General features: G+C 40.2%; 4 protein-coding genes across 4 annotated transcripts; 3 read left to right on the top strand and 1 right to left on the bottom strand.

Moving 5' to 3' along the window:
- Nucleotides 1-1,882: 1,882 nt before the first annotated feature.
- Nucleotides 1,883-3,077, bottom strand: LOC146969435 (uncharacterized). The gene is made up of 3 exons (XM_085759396.1): nt 3,024-3,077; nt 2,548-2,913; nt 1,883-2,334 (listed from the first exon to the last, which is right to left on the bottom strand). Exons 1-3 carry the CDS (start codon nt 3,052-3,054, stop codon nt 1,883-1,885), a joined length of 849 nt encoding a protein of 282 aa, XP_085615522.1. The 5' UTR covers nt 3,055-3,077.
- Nucleotides 3,078-4,166: 1,089 nt separating this feature from the next.
- LOC146969434 (uncharacterized) lies at nt 4,167-5,678 on the top strand. The gene is made up of 5 exons (XM_085759395.1): nt 4,167-4,227; nt 4,361-4,696; nt 4,921-5,031; nt 5,137-5,171; nt 5,556-5,678. Exons 1-5 carry the CDS (start codon nt 4,167-4,169, stop codon nt 5,676-5,678), a joined length of 666 nt encoding a protein of 221 aa, XP_085615521.1.
- Nucleotides 5,679-8,975: 3,297 nt separating this feature from the next.
- Nucleotides 8,976-10,532, top strand: LOC146969433 (uncharacterized). The gene is made up of 6 exons (XM_085759049.1): nt 8,976-9,015; nt 9,115-9,450; nt 9,581-9,616; nt 9,731-9,841; nt 9,951-9,985; nt 10,410-10,532. Exons 1-6 carry the CDS (start codon nt 8,979-8,981, stop codon nt 10,530-10,532), a joined length of 678 nt encoding a protein of 225 aa, XP_085615175.1. The 5' UTR covers nt 8,976-8,978.
- A 1,385-nt stretch (nt 10,533-11,917) lies between these two features.
- On the top strand, nt 11,918-13,254 carry LOC146969432 (uncharacterized). Its single transcript, XM_085759057.1, has 5 exons — nt 11,918-11,957; nt 12,057-12,452; nt 12,616-12,723; nt 12,817-12,848; nt 13,061-13,254. Exons 1-5 carry the CDS (start codon nt 11,921-11,923, stop codon nt 13,181-13,183), a joined length of 696 nt encoding a protein of 231 aa, XP_085615183.1. The 5' UTR covers nt 11,918-11,920; the 3' UTR covers nt 13,184-13,254.
- Nucleotides 13,255-14,934: the final 1,680 nt, after the last annotated feature.

The raw sequence follows: 14,934 nt of genomic DNA, 5'->3' as shown, positions 1-14,934 counted from the left end.
TGTGTAGCATGCGTGTGGTTTCAACCACACTGATTTTACAGTAGCTCAGAAAGACGTCTAGACTGTGACATTTTTAGGTTCAACATATTCCATTTGCTGTAGGCCCAATAAGATCGAAACCTGCTCTGTGGTTGCTCAGTAGTCTGTATTAAGCATTATAGTTATAAAAATGTACTGTATGAAAGAACCTGTAAACCGCTCTGTGGTTTCCAGGTGAGGGAGCCACAGTGTTCTCTGAGAGGGGCTGGTCTGTGCTGTTAGAGCAGAGAAACCTTACTGAGCCCCTGGCTCAGTGTTGTACAGTGTTCCAATACAAAACACTGAAAGATTGTGTTACTACTCTGAATTTATGCAAGAGTTCAGGATTATTAACATAAATAAATGTAAATATGAATTCAATTTCAGGAATTTCCTTTCATGCAGATGTGCCATGTGGTTCACACAAAACACACTTTCTGTATTTCTTTATAATTTTGCTGAAATAATCTGGGTTTTTGTTAATATTCTTGTGTTTATACATGTTTGTCTAAACCAGAGGAAGAGTGAAAGAAACCAGAGATATTATATGTGTGTATGGAGATGTTACAGCTTCAACAAGCCTCACCTTTCAGCACCAGTGAGTTATTCTTGTGGCCTGCAGCAAAAGAGAATCTCTCTGTTCATGACTAGAGTTTGGTTTTGTGCTTACTAAAAGCTTTGGTTTGTGTTTGTATGTAGGTGAAGCAGGATGTCCTCGTTTCGTTACAAAGGACCTGTGAATCTGTAAATGCTTTCAGCTGATCAAGGTTTTTTTTTTTAATCAAAGTACATGTTTAGAGGTTCAGTGATGTTCCACAACACAGTGTGCATCTCTCTGATGACACGTAACGTGAAGAGAGAACAGATGTTATGTGGTGCTGTGGTTAGCAAAACCTGAAGTCATCTTTATCTGTTGATCAGATTTAAGGTGAACACGTGCTGATGCTCTCACAACTATTCTGCTCTCAGAACCATCAAAGTAGCATTTTTCTGACATGCACAACGTGTCAAAAAGGAAAGTGGATTTTATTCATGTGGCACATTTCATATAGATCAAACAATCACTCAATTTGCTTCATAGATCAGACAAAGACTCAATTTGCTTCAAGATAAAAAGCAAAAACAGGTTAAGATCACACATCACAAAACCTGAGACTAGAAGTTAGGTAGTAGAAGAGTCGTAAACAAAACTGCAGGAAAAAGATATTCTAGGCTAAATATGAGGAGCTATAACTATTATTATAAAGTATACTACTGCCAGTGATAATAATATTAAAAGAAACAATAATAATATGGATAAACTTTTATGAAAAAATAATATGATTTTTATATAAGATTTGTTGTAGCAGACCTTGTTTGTAGTAAATAGGATCCTGTGTGCTCTGTGAGCATGTCAATGATGTAAGGCAGCAATTGTTTGTTTTACTGGACACCAGTCAATAAAAGATTAAGATTAAGTTTTGGCTTCAGATTTCTGAAAGAGCTGGAGTTTATTTAACATCTGCCTTATTAGTCCAACTAAAATTTAGCTAGTAATCAGGTCTGAGAGATGTTGCATAATGAGCCCCCGCAACAAAGACCACAGTTACACTTCTGGTTTACTGACAAGGTTTTATGATCAGAGGAGCCACAAAGGGTCTGTGAACATCCAACATTTGATAGCAGAAATGCATTGGATGAGGTTATACACTGGTTTGAGTTTGGCAGAAAGAGATATATAACTATGTGTCATCAGCATAGAACAGATGACTGGACAAAAGTTAGCGCATTTACAAAGTAGACAACAGCCAATCAAAAATGTAACCAAATTATTTGTTTGTTCTTGAAGCTTATATTGAAGAGGGTGTTAAGATGGTCAAATATTTCACGATCTACTAAACATGTAAACCAAGGTACAACCTGCCAGGAAGAACAAGAGAATCCCAGTTCTAATGATGGAGAGCCAGACAAAGATATTCAACTGTGTCATTTGGTCTTCAACATCATCTGCTAAGAGCAACTTGGTTCCTTTACCAAACAGAATCTCCCCACAGGAGGCCACAGCACAGTTGTAGATCCCAGCATCAGAAGAGCTCAGGTTTTTCTTCTGCAAATGGTAAACGCAGCCCTGTGAAGGAGATGGCCCTGGCGTAGAGATGCTGTCACACTGACCGCTGTGTGTGTGAAGGATTCCTTGGTGTTGTCCAATTCTGAACCAGTAAATGCTGTGATCCTCATCGCATCCCCCAGTGTGAACTGTGCAGTTTAAAGTCACCGAGCCTCCACGCTGGACGGCCCCAGACACTGGGCCCAGGACAATTTCCTGGAGTCTGGCTCCTTTATCCAAAAAAAAAGGTTTCGAGTTTGATTTTTATATTTAATATCAATGTTCCTCTATTTATTTTTAAACCTAATTATTTACCCAGTTATTTATCTGTTTAATTGGTGGGTATTTTATAGTAATAGTTCAGGTAAACAAAGACATACAGGGTTATTTTAAAGACAAATCTCTATCAGAATCAAAGCCAATGAAACAAGAAGGCACAATACCTCTGACGCTTAGCAAGACTCCCTCACCAAATTCCACCATGTTGTTGTGCGAGCTTCCACAGAAGTACATGGCTGAATCTGAGAGGTGGACGTCAGATATATGGAGGTGATTTATCCCTTCCTTCAGCTGCACTTTGAAACGAGGGTTCTTCTCCAAGGAATGGAAGATTTGGGTGGGATTGTCATATTTGTAAATCATAGATAGGAGCTCAGGTCTGCCTCCCATGGTTTGTCGGTACCAGGAGAAGTGCATCGCCACTTGGCTTCCATAGCAGCAATGTAAAGTCACACTGTCCCCGACACTGGCAGATACAACACCCGTGTCTTGTGTGACTTTTGCTGACTGGATCACGGCTGACAGGTGAACTGTGTCAAAAACATTAAATTGTGAAAACATTAGTTGACATTCTTTTTTTTTCTTCTTTTTTTTAGTACTGATCAGAATCATAGACTGTATACAGTATCACAATACTTACAAACTCCACTGAGGATTATATACAGGTGCATCGTCTCTGAGGTCTTGAGCAATGAATGTCCTGTGAACAAGAGGAAGGACCATCTTTCAAATGAGGTTACACATGATTGGCTGTTAAAAGGGTCAGTGTGAGGTGCTTTAAACATCCGCCTTGACGTTGATAGGAAATAATTTGTATGACTTATGATGTGCCCCAAATCTATAGCTTTACATTTTAACATATTTGTGTGTTATTTATTTAATATTGTTGCGTAAACTAAATTCACAGCATACACACATATTTTAGTGAATACTCAAGTAGGTCAATGAAAATGTTAGATTTAAGGAGAGTGATTCAGAGCATGTGTTTTGGCAAAAAGTGTTATGTAGCGCCTTCTAGGGGGCTGAGCTGAACTATGTAGGGAGTGAAATGACCTTGATGATCACACTCTGAGTCTAATAGTCGAAACTGTGAGTAGTTATAGTGATGTGTGTGACATCATGTGGTCTGCGTGAGATCAACCCCCCTCCCTTTATCAAAAGCAGAGTTGCTTTTGATCTTTTAACAGAGACAACAAAGAGTGTTTGCTGGCCACTGGTGTCCCACAGGGTTGCGTGCTCAGCCCACTGCTATTTACACTGCTCACGCTTTCTTCGTTCAGTGTGGTAGATCATATCAGCAACACTAAAGGAAACAGGGAGGAAATGAAGAGCCTGTTAAGACCAACCGACCCTGTGGCGTGTATGAGACAATAGAGACGATAATGGACTACAGGAAGAAGTAGATGAACCATATACTAAAGGGAGTGGTTTTTCAAGTGTGTATACCACTGATGATCTTAGTTCGCTAAATATTTATTTGGCATTCTTTAAAATTATGGAATACGTGGTTCATATTAGCTTGGCACTTTGCCTGTGTATGTATAACTAGAAATAAACATGAATGACAGCCAGTATGCCTGTCCAAAATGCTAGACAAGATTGTTACAAATTAGGGTAGGGTCCCTCAAATAATGACTCTTTATTCCATAATAAATCTCTAAAGAATTATGGTCTGAAATTATTTTCACACGTAAAAATGGTGAAAGACACAGTCGCCTTTGCATGAGCTACTCAATTCCCCGCCCCTTTACAGAGACATAGTATAAAGTGCCCCTGCTATTGCATGGTTATGCGCACAATGAAGAGCTTCACTGGAGTAACAGCTTTACTCTTCTACAGCTACAGTAAGTAGTTGAATTGCATTCTTTTGAATGACTTTAAATGAATTTCCCTTTAGGTATTAATAAAGATTTATACAATGTTGTTGTTAGTTTATCAAATGAGGAGTAAATCTCTTGTCTCTGCTGTTTGTTTCAGGCTGGATCTCTGTCTCAGTGTCTCACACTGTGGACGCCCAGTCTGGTCAAGACATCACACTGCTGTGCTCCAACATTTCCAAACATGCCACTCAGACTGACTGGTTCAGAGTTGTCAACAGAACCAGAGCCAGTTGTGTCTCCTCTATGTTCTGGGCTGAAGGAGAAACTTCACTCTGTGATGGATTTGACAGTAGATTTGAAATGAGCTCCAACGTCTCCACCGTCTTTCTGAAGATCAACAAAGTGGATTTATCTGACTCAGGACTGTATTTCTGTGGATTTTACATAAATGCTCGTACGGTCATCAGTGATACAACATATTTAAATGTTCAAGGTAAGATTGTATTTAAGTCTGATCTCTAACATGCCATATTCGCATTATTATATTTTCTGTGTTAGATTCAAATAATGAAATCAGTTTTTTTTAGGTGACGATGAGTTTAAGAGTACAGAAAATGATGAATCTGAAGGTAAGACTCTCTTTCTATCTGTTCACATCTGTGCAATTTCAATATGAACCATGTCTAAGGCAACCATCTATGATTTTTTTTTTTTTAGAAGTGCCTGGTCAAATGACAAACCTGATAAATGTGATACTGGGTGTTCTGGCTGTTTTCCTCATCATAGTCGTCGTCATTCTGGCTGTTAAAATCAGGAAACTTCAGAGAGGTACAACAAATTAAGATTTTGTTGCACATGCTGAATGTAAATTGTGTCAGCATGATGTTAAACTCCACAATGTACAGACAGTAATTTGACTTTTGTTTTTTGTAGCTGTGAGTGAAGAACCACAAACAGGAAGAAACCAGGTAAAATATATTTTACTCTGGCTTACCCTGATGTTGTGTTTTACTGACAGGACCAGTTCAACCCTGATTATTTAATTTATGCAATGATGCATATTGCCATTGATGACTGGGCTGTTTGGTTGGTTAAATTTATTGACCCAAAGCTGGATGGTTGATAAAGGATTTAAAGTTGATGTGATTGTAATAGACTGATGGAAACCCTGTAATCTGTAGGTTGAGGTCTGAAAGGTGAATCTAAACAAATGATGAGTGATGATTTTTGTACCATTGTCCTGCAACAGGCGTCAAACAGTTCAAGTTCAATCAAGCAGGAAGTTCCACTGGTCCTCTTTACCTCAGTTAATATCATGGTTATCTAATTGTTATTTTGATTATAATTTCCAGAATCTGGACTTAGATGACCTGAACTACGCAGCTCTAAGTTTCCAGGCCAAACCAAAAAGACACCGCAGACCTGCATCAGATAGAGAGATGGAGACCAACGTTGTGTACGCTGCCACCAGATAGAGTCAGGAAACGTCTAGAAGAGCAGCTCAGGATGGAGCTGAGGCTTTGTCATATTCACCTGCTGCTGTGTTTTTGTGTTTCTGCTGTGGATTGAAGGACTAAATGCCAAAAAATAAAAGTTTCTTTCTGTTTTACAAAGTCTGTGTCATTAATTGTTCTGCCTCTTCTGAGAGGAAAGGAGGAGGAGCAGTCAGAAATAAAATTTAAAAAAACTTTGAACTTTGAAAGGCCCCGGGTGAAACAAACTGACTTATAGAGAGAGTGACATCATCGGTGGGGGGAGGAGTTAGTGAGATACTCACCACTTGGTTGACAGGAAGAGACAGCACAGTGAGGTCTGAACACATCTGAGGTGAAATCATGAGGCGTTTAAGGTCCCTGAAGGAAAGTATTAGAAGAAGCTGTAAAAACTGATCTGTTCTTTAGAGACAAATTAAATTCAGCTCACTTAGACACATTGGATCTAGTTAGAAGACAAGTTTCCTGTTCATATTAACTATTCATGTGATGTTGATATGATTACTACGAGTCTAACGAATCCACTGAGTGAAGAAGCGTGTTTGTTTATGTGTAACAACATGAAACATGGTCATGTTACTGCAGGATTCTACATTCTGCTCATCATGTAAAAAGAAAAACAACTCAAGACTTAAAAAAAGTGGAGATTGAGACAGAAATATGAAAAGCACATTGAAGAAGAGATCTGAGCATCAAAGGGATACTACATTTTATACACACCACACACTTGAGGATGTAGAGTTAATTATAGCTGCTGCGCAGCGATGGGTCGGGTCCGGGCTACTTTTGGGCAAATTTAGGCAATTCTGAGCAACAAACAGGAGAATAGGAAGACAAGACAGTTGTCCTTATAATGTCCAATTTGGACCAGTTGAGGATTGAACCCACAACCTCGGGAACCAAAGACCGTTGTCTATCGCACTGAGCTAATTGACAAGTGGCAGTTCCACAGTGGCTTCACAAATTGAGTAAGCCATTCACTGTCGTGTAGGCAGATTTGAAACCACAGTAAAAAGAAAAATCAGTTTTTGAGGTAATGATATGTATTTGTTAAACATCTACTGTGACTCTAAGATGTTAGGAGCCTTCGCACATAGTCCAGTCCAAGCTATTTGGATTTTTAAAATTAGAAGCTTGCTGTGGTGCCACCATTAGGACAATTGTCTTGTGTTTCGTGTTGAGGACAACTGACATTTTGATCTGTCATCATCATCATCATCACCCTTACTGGGACTCGAACCCACAGCCTCTGACACCAAGAACCAGCTCCTAACTGGCTAAGCTAATTGGCTTGTAGTGAGACCTGCTGTGTAGCTTCATTTATCCACTCAGGGGGTCAGTGCCCGGGCAGCTGTTGTAAAGGCAGATTTCAAAAATGGTCAAAAAGTCAGAAATTATGTTATCTAAACAAAAATCTGTTAATACATAAATTGCATTTAGACAGCAAAACAGCTTGAGGACATGTGACATTTTGATCTGTCATCATCATCATCATCATCATCATCATCACCCTTGCTGGGTCTCGAACCCACAACCTCTGACACCAAGAACCAGCTCTTAACTCGCTGAGCTAATTGGCTGGTAGTGAGACCTGCTGTGTAGCTTCATTTATCCACTCAGGTGAGTCAGTGCCCGGGCAGCTGTTGTGATGAAATGGTCAAAATTTCAGAAATTCAGTCATCTAAACAAAAATCTGATAATACATAAATTGCATCTTGACAGCATGAAAATGTTGGTGATTTGTTTTTAATGATAAGTGTTTTGCTTCATAAGAGAAAATCTGATGTTTAAAAATTCCACACTCACATTGGCTGCAGTTGTTCCCATGAGAGCAGAATTCAAAATGTTCTCAAAAATTCAGTTTTTGAATTAAAATTCTGATATTTGCCAAACTTCATCAACCATGACTCCAGAATATTCTCATTTTTTTTCAGGAAGTTTGAAAATGTATTTAGCAAGAATTTGATGGTATATGTTTACAGTAGTGTTTACAGTCAAACGTTTTCATGCACTGTAGGCTCAATTTTTGCTTAATCAAAAATCCGAGAAACAAGTTTTGTGGAGGACAGTCTGGAGATGCTCTGTAGCAAGTTTGGTGACAATTGAGCAAAAATTGTGGGAGGAGATACATTTTAAAAGTTTTACAGTTATTAAAACAGAGTGATGGACTTCATAATTTGTAATGAGTTTAAGTGGACAAAAGTTTCAGCAGTATTGAGGCTACATTGTGGTGAAGTTTCAACACTGTAGCATCTACCGTTGGTTTGGTAGGAATTTTTAAAGTTTTTAAATTTAAACGCTTATTGTGCCCCCCCTGGGAGGGGGGGGCACATGTCCTTGGAGTTGAGTGAATCTGGCATGGGGTCGGATGTTTCTGTGAAGTTTGGTGAGTTTTCGCCCATGGGAAGTATGACTTCCTTGGAAGAAGAAAGAAAGAAAGAAAGAAAGAAGAAGAATTCCTAGGAATACAATAGTGTCCCGGCAGCTTAGCTGCCCGGACCCTAATTAAACCATCAGTAACATTGTTATAGGTTGATCATTGGTTGATGATCTGTCATCAGTCCACTGAACAGTCCTTGGACTGATAACAGACAGTGCATCCATTAAAAGCCATGACTTGAATGTTTGGTTGGTTCATTTTCTTCTCATACATCATATGTCATCATATCAGATTCTTGTGGGTGTATCAAAGTATCAAACATAACCGGATCAAACAACACAAAATATTAGGTGCAATGAATGGAAGTCATGGAAATCGGAAAGTGCCTCAATTGGCCACTAGGGTCTGGTTCCAACAGTGAGTCAGTCTCCATAGACTACCATGTTCAAATGTCCAACTTTACAACAATAACAAACATGTTTACAGTCTGGAGACAAAAAAAAAAGAAGTTTTGGTCTATACAGTAAATTCTTCCTTCATGGCAACTTCCATTCAGGACGTAGGAGTGATCCTGCAGGTGGAGGCTGGTAGTGGCTGTGGTGGCGCTGAAACAATAGGCAGTAGGTGACAGCAGGGCAACAGTGACACTGATAGGCAAAGAGGAAGATGGGTAAATTTTGCAGATGGAGCGCCATATTGGAAGAGTGTGAATGACTGTGCAAGACATGTCACATTTTGCAGTAAAACAGCGCAGCTCGAGTTGGCTGCCTAAATTAGCTCACACGCTTCGCTTCATGTATGTGGTTACATTGAACGACAGACTCCACCTCTTTGAAATAAAACCCCCGGTACAAGAGCTCAGAGACATAAAGTCTCACTGCAGCAGGACGATCATACGCACAATGAAGAGTCTCACCTTGATGTCAGCTTTACTTCTCTGCTGTAAGTTCTGTTGTTGGATCATTCATCAGAAACATCATTCAAGATGTTCTGCTGTTGTGTCATCAGCTCTTTTGTTGTCTCTGCTGTTTGTTTCAGACTGGATCTCTGTCTCAGTGTCTCACACTGTGGACGTCCAGCCTGGGGAAGACGTCACACTGCTGTGCTCCAACATGTCGGAACACAAAACTACGACACAGTGGTTCAGAGTTGTCAACAGAACCAGAACCAGCTGTGTCTCCTCAATTTTCTGGTCTCAGACTGAACCTTCATTCTGTGATGGATTTGACAGTAGATTTGAAATGAGCTCCAACTTCTCCACTGTCTTTCTGAAGATCGACAGAGTGGATTTATCTGACTCTGGACTGTATTTCTGTGGATTTGACCAAGGCATACACACTGTCATTGGGGATACAACACATTTAAATGTTCAAGGTAAGATAAATCTCTAAACTGTGGGTTTCACATCATCATGTTGACTGTGTCTTTAATATTATTTCAAAGGGAATTAGAGAAAAAAATATAATCAGAAACATGTTTAATAACGCAATCAGTGATTTTTCAGGTGACGATGAAAATAAAGAGGATGATGAGTCTAAAGGTGGGATTCACCTTCTGCCTGTTACTATAGAGCAATTTCATTATATGCAGATGTCTAAAACAATGAGAACTCAATCTGTGATTGTCTAAAGCAACCATCTATAATTTTTTGTAGAAGTGCCTGGAGGAACGACAAACCTGATAAATGTGATACTGGGTGTTCTGACAGTTTTCCTTGTCATAGTCGTCGTCATTCTGGCTGTTAAAATCAGGAAACTTCAGAGAGGTACAACAAATTAAGATTTTGTTGCACACGCAACATGTAAATTGTGTCAACATGATGGAAAACTCCACAATGTACAGTCAGTAATATTTGACTTTGGTCTTTTTTGTAGCTGTGAGTGAAGAGCCACAGACAGGAAGAAACCAGGTAAAACATAATTTACTTTGACAGATACGTTGTTAGTTTCACTGACAGGACCAGTTCAACTTTCATTATTTGACTGATGCAATGACGCCTGTTGCCAGTGATGACTCTCATCGCAAGGACCAGTAAACTTCATCAGTCCAAAGGTGCATGGTCGATAAAGAAATGTGTGTTACCCTGGTTTTCGAGTGGGGGGACTGTAATAAACTATGGAATTTTGTAATCTGTTGGTTGAGGTCTGAAAGGTGAATCTAAACAAATGATGAGTGATGATTTTTGTACCATTGTCCTGCAACAGGCATCAAACAGTTCAAGTTCAGTCAAGCAGGAAGTCCTACTGGTCCTCAGTTTACCTTTTACCTCAGTTAATATCATGGCTATCTAATGAATCTGTATGATTAATTGTTATTATGATTATAATCTCCAGAATCTGGGCTCAGACGACCTGAACTACGCAGCTCTAAATTTCCAGGCCAAACCAAAAAGACACCGCAGGCCTGAATCAGATAGAGAGATGGAGCCCAACGTTGTGTACGCTGCCACCAGATAGAGTCAGGAAACGTCTAGAAGAGCAGCTCAGGATGGAGCTGAGGCTTTGTCATTTTCACCTGCTGCTGTGTTTTTGTGTTTCTGCTGTGGATTGAAGGACCAAAAGCCGAAAAATAAAAGTTTCTTTCTGTTTCACAAAGTCTGTGTCGTTAAGTTTTCTGCCTCTTGTCTGAGAGGAAATTAGTTTACAATACTAGGAATAACACTTGAGATGCCAAGTGAAATACTACAAATATTAACATAATTGAAAAATGTTACGGAAACATGAAGGATGTCTATACAGCAAGAGCGAGACCACCCTTTAGTAACTCTGACCACAATGTTGTCAGTTTGCTCCCGACATACCGTTCATACTTCAAGTCCAGTAAACCAGAACTCCTCACTGTAAAGGTTTGATCCAGTGATAAAATGGAGGAGCTGAAAGGCTGACTGGGACATTTTCTTTGAAGGCAATGACATTAATACTGCCACTGACTCCATCTCTGCCTATATCTTGTACTGTGTTGACTCAATTATACCCCACAGGACTGTCAAAAGGTACCTGAACAGCAAGCCTTTCATAGGGGTATAAAGGAATGCATCCACAGGAAGAATCAAGCCTTCAAATTAAGGCCCTGTGCTTTGTCACATTCACCTGCTGCTGTGTTTTTGTGTCTGCTGTGGATTTAAGGATGGAATGCCAATATAATAAAAGTGTCTTTCTGTTCCTCAAAGTCTCTGTTGTCCTCATGTTCTCTGCCTCTTGTCTGAGAGGACAGGAGGAGGAGCAGTCAGAAAGGACCCTGGTGAACCAAACTGACTTACAGAGAGAGTGACATCATCAGTGGGAGGAGTTAGTGAGATACTCACCACATGGTTCACAGGAAGAAACAGTAAGGTGTGGTTTCTGGTAGTCAGAAAGTGCCTCAATTGGCCACTAGAGTCTGGTTCCAACAGTGAGTCAGTCCCCATAGACTACCATGTTCAAATGTCCAACTTTACAACAATAACAAACATGTTTATGGTCTGGAACACAAACAGTTTAGTAAAATCTTCCTTCATGGCAACTGCCGGCAAGAATATGGGGGTGACGAGAAAGTATTTAATCCCCCATGGAACCTGCAAGTGAAGGCTGGGGTGGCGGTGGTGAGGATAAACAATAGGCAATTGGTGACAGCACACAAGGCAACAGTGACACTGACAGACAAAGAGCTTGGAGCTTACAGCACCTAGTTGGCAGGGTGAGTACAATTATAGTGCAGCTCAAGTTGGCTGCCTGATTTAGCTCTCAGGCTTCGCTTCATTTATGTGGTCACTTTGATTGACAGGCTCCACCTCTTTCTAACCAAACCCCCGGTACAAGAGCTCAGAGACATAAAGTCTCACTGCAGCAGGACGATCATACGCACAATGAAGAGTCTCACCTTGATGTCAGCTTTACTTCTCTGCTGTAAGTTCTGTTGTTGGATCATTCATCAGAAACATCATTCAAGATGTTCTGCTGTTGTGTCATCAGCTCTTTTGTTGTCTCTGCTGTTTGTTTCAGACTGGATCTCTGTCTCAGTGTCTCACACTGTGGACGTCCGGCCTGGTGAAAATGTCACACTGCTGTGCTCCAACATTTCCACATACAAAACTACTACAGAGTGGTTCAGAGTGGTCAACAGAACCAGAGCCAGCTGTGTCTCGTCTATGTACGGGAATGAAGGAGAACCCTCATTTTGTGATAGATTTGACAGTAGATTTGAAATGAGCTCCAACGTCTCCACTGTCTTTCTAAAGATCAACAGAGTGGATTTATCTGACTCTGGACTTTATTTCTGTGGGTATTACACATACGACCACACATTCATCAGTGATACAACACATTTAAATGTTCAAGGTAAGATTGTATCCAAGTCTAATCTCAAACATGCTATTTTCACATCATCATTTTTTGTGTGTATTTCACTCTTAAACAGTGATTCCGTGTTGTTGTTTTTTTTTTTTAAGGTGACAATGAATCTGAAGGTGAGGTTCTCCTTCTATCTGTTACCAAAGTGGAATTTCAATATGAACCATGTCTTAAGCCACCTGAGCTTTCTCTATGATTTTTTTTGTAGCAGTGCCTGGTGGAACGACAAACCTGATGAGTGTGACTCTGGCTGTTCTGACTGTTTTCCTCATCGTAGTCGTCGTTGTTCTGGCTGTTAAAATCAGGAAACTTCACAAAGGTACAACTTACTGAAAAAAACTGTAAATTGTGTCAACATCACGGAAAACTCCACTATTTACAGTCTGTAATGTTTGACTTTTGTTTTTTGTAGCTGTGGGTGAACAACCACAGACAGGAAACCAGGTAAAACATATTTTATTTAGATACATCGTTAAGATCAGGTAACACTAAGACCAGTTCAACCTATGATTTTTGTACCATTGCCCTGCAACAGACGTAAAGTAGTTCAAGTTCAGTTATACAGGAAGTCCTACTGGTCCTCTTTTACCTCTGTTAATATCATGGTTATCTAATGAATCTGTATGATTAATTGTTATTATGATTATAATCTCCAGAATCTGGGCTCAGACGACCTGAACTATGCAGCTCTAAGTTTCCAGGCCAAACCAAAAAGACACCGCAGGCCTGCATCAGATAGAGAGATGGAGCCCAACGTTGTGTACGCTGCCACCAGATAGAGTCAGGAAACGTCTAGAAGAGCAGCTCAGGATGGAGCTGAGGCTTTGTCATATTCACCTGCTGCTGTGTTTTTGTGTGTCTGCAGTGGATTGAAGGACAAAATGCCCAAAAATAAAGGTTTCTTTCTGTTTCACAAAGTCTGTGTCGTTAAGTTTTCTGCCTCTTGTCTGAGAGGAAAGGAGGAGGAGCAGTCAGAAAGGACCAGAGTGAAACAAACTGACTTAAAGAGAGAGTGACATCATCGGTGGGGGGAGGAGTTAGTGAGATACTCACCACTTGGTTGACAGGAAGAGACAGCACAGTGAGGTCTGAACACATCTGTCAAATCATGAGGCCCCCGAAGGACAGTATTAGAAGAAGCTGTGAAGACTGATCTGTAGTTTAGAGACAAATTAAACTCAGCTCACTTTTACACATTGGATCTAGTTAGAGGACAATTTTCCTGTTTAATCTAAACTATTCAGTGACGTTGATATAGAGCTTAGATCGGGCCCAAAAAATCAAGCCCGACCTTAACCGAGCCCGTGCACGTTGTGTCCGAGACTGGCCCGGCCCGACACATTAACTGTAATTATGGAAAAAATGATGGAAAAAATAAAGTTAAATGCAATATTGCTGATTATGGCATAGCTTTCTGTCCACCTAATTGGGCTAATAAAGTCATGAAAAAAATCAACACACAAATGCTTGATCAAAGGCTGGGCATGCCAGCTCGGCCCGGCGGTCGGATCGGGTCTGGGCCAGGCTCGGGCTCGGGCTGAGAATCTAAACTCTACGTTGATATGATTACTATGAGTCTAACAAATCCACTGAGTGAAGAAGCATGTTTGTTAATGTGTAACAACATAAAATGTGGTCATGTTACTGCAGGATTCTAAATTCTGCTCTTCATGTAAACAGAAAAACAACTCGAAATTTAAAAAAGTGGAGATTGAGACAGAAATATGAAAAACACATTGAAGAAGAGATCTGAGCATCAAGAGGAAACTAAGTTACTAAGTTGTATACACATTTGAGGATGTAGAATTATTAGTAACATTATTATGTGATCTGATCATTGGTTGATGATCTGTAATCAGTCCACTGAACAGTCCGTGGACTGATAACAGAGTGAATCCATTAAATGCCATGGCTTTAATGGGTGGCTGGTTCATTTTCTTCTAATATAGCATATGTCATCATATCAGATTCATATGGATGGATCGAAGTATTAAACATAACCGTTTCCAAAACACCAACATCACAAAAGATTAGGTGCAAAGAAGGAGAGCACAGAGACGAGTGGCAACCTCCAGGACTGAACAGGAAGTCATGATGGAAGTCAGAAAGTGCCTCAATTGGCCACTAGAGTCTGGTTCCAAGAGTCAGTCCCCATAGACTACCATGTTCAAATGTCCAACTTTACAACAATAACTGGTTTGGTTACTACAAAACAAATTGTCTCCTCCCTGATGGCAAATGCCATTCAGTGTATGTGAGTGATGAGGAATAATCTCAACCCTCCGGAGCCTGCAGGTGGAGGCTGGGGTGGTGAGACAGTGCAGTAGGCTGTTTGAGGGGCAACAGTGTCACTGACAGGCAAAGAGGAAGGGGAGATTTCGCAGCTTTGATAGAACACCAAATTGGAAGGGTGTGGATGATAAAGTGAGACATGTCATCTTTTGTACAGTAGCCTAACACTACAGCTTGAGTTGGCTGCCTGAATTAGCTCTCAGGTTTCGCTTCAATGTGGTCACTTTGATTGACAGGC

This window comes from Trachurus japonicus, chromosome 18 (genome assembly GCF_045865225.1).
Source record: "Trachurus japonicus isolate A0001 chromosome 18, Traja_1.0".
In the NCBI taxonomy this organism is placed as follows: domain Eukaryota; kingdom Metazoa; phylum Chordata; class Actinopteri; order Carangiformes; family Carangidae; genus Trachurus; species Trachurus japonicus.
The sequence above is the reverse complement of the archived record's forward strand: the minus strand, read 5'-3'. Positions and strand labels throughout refer to the sequence as shown.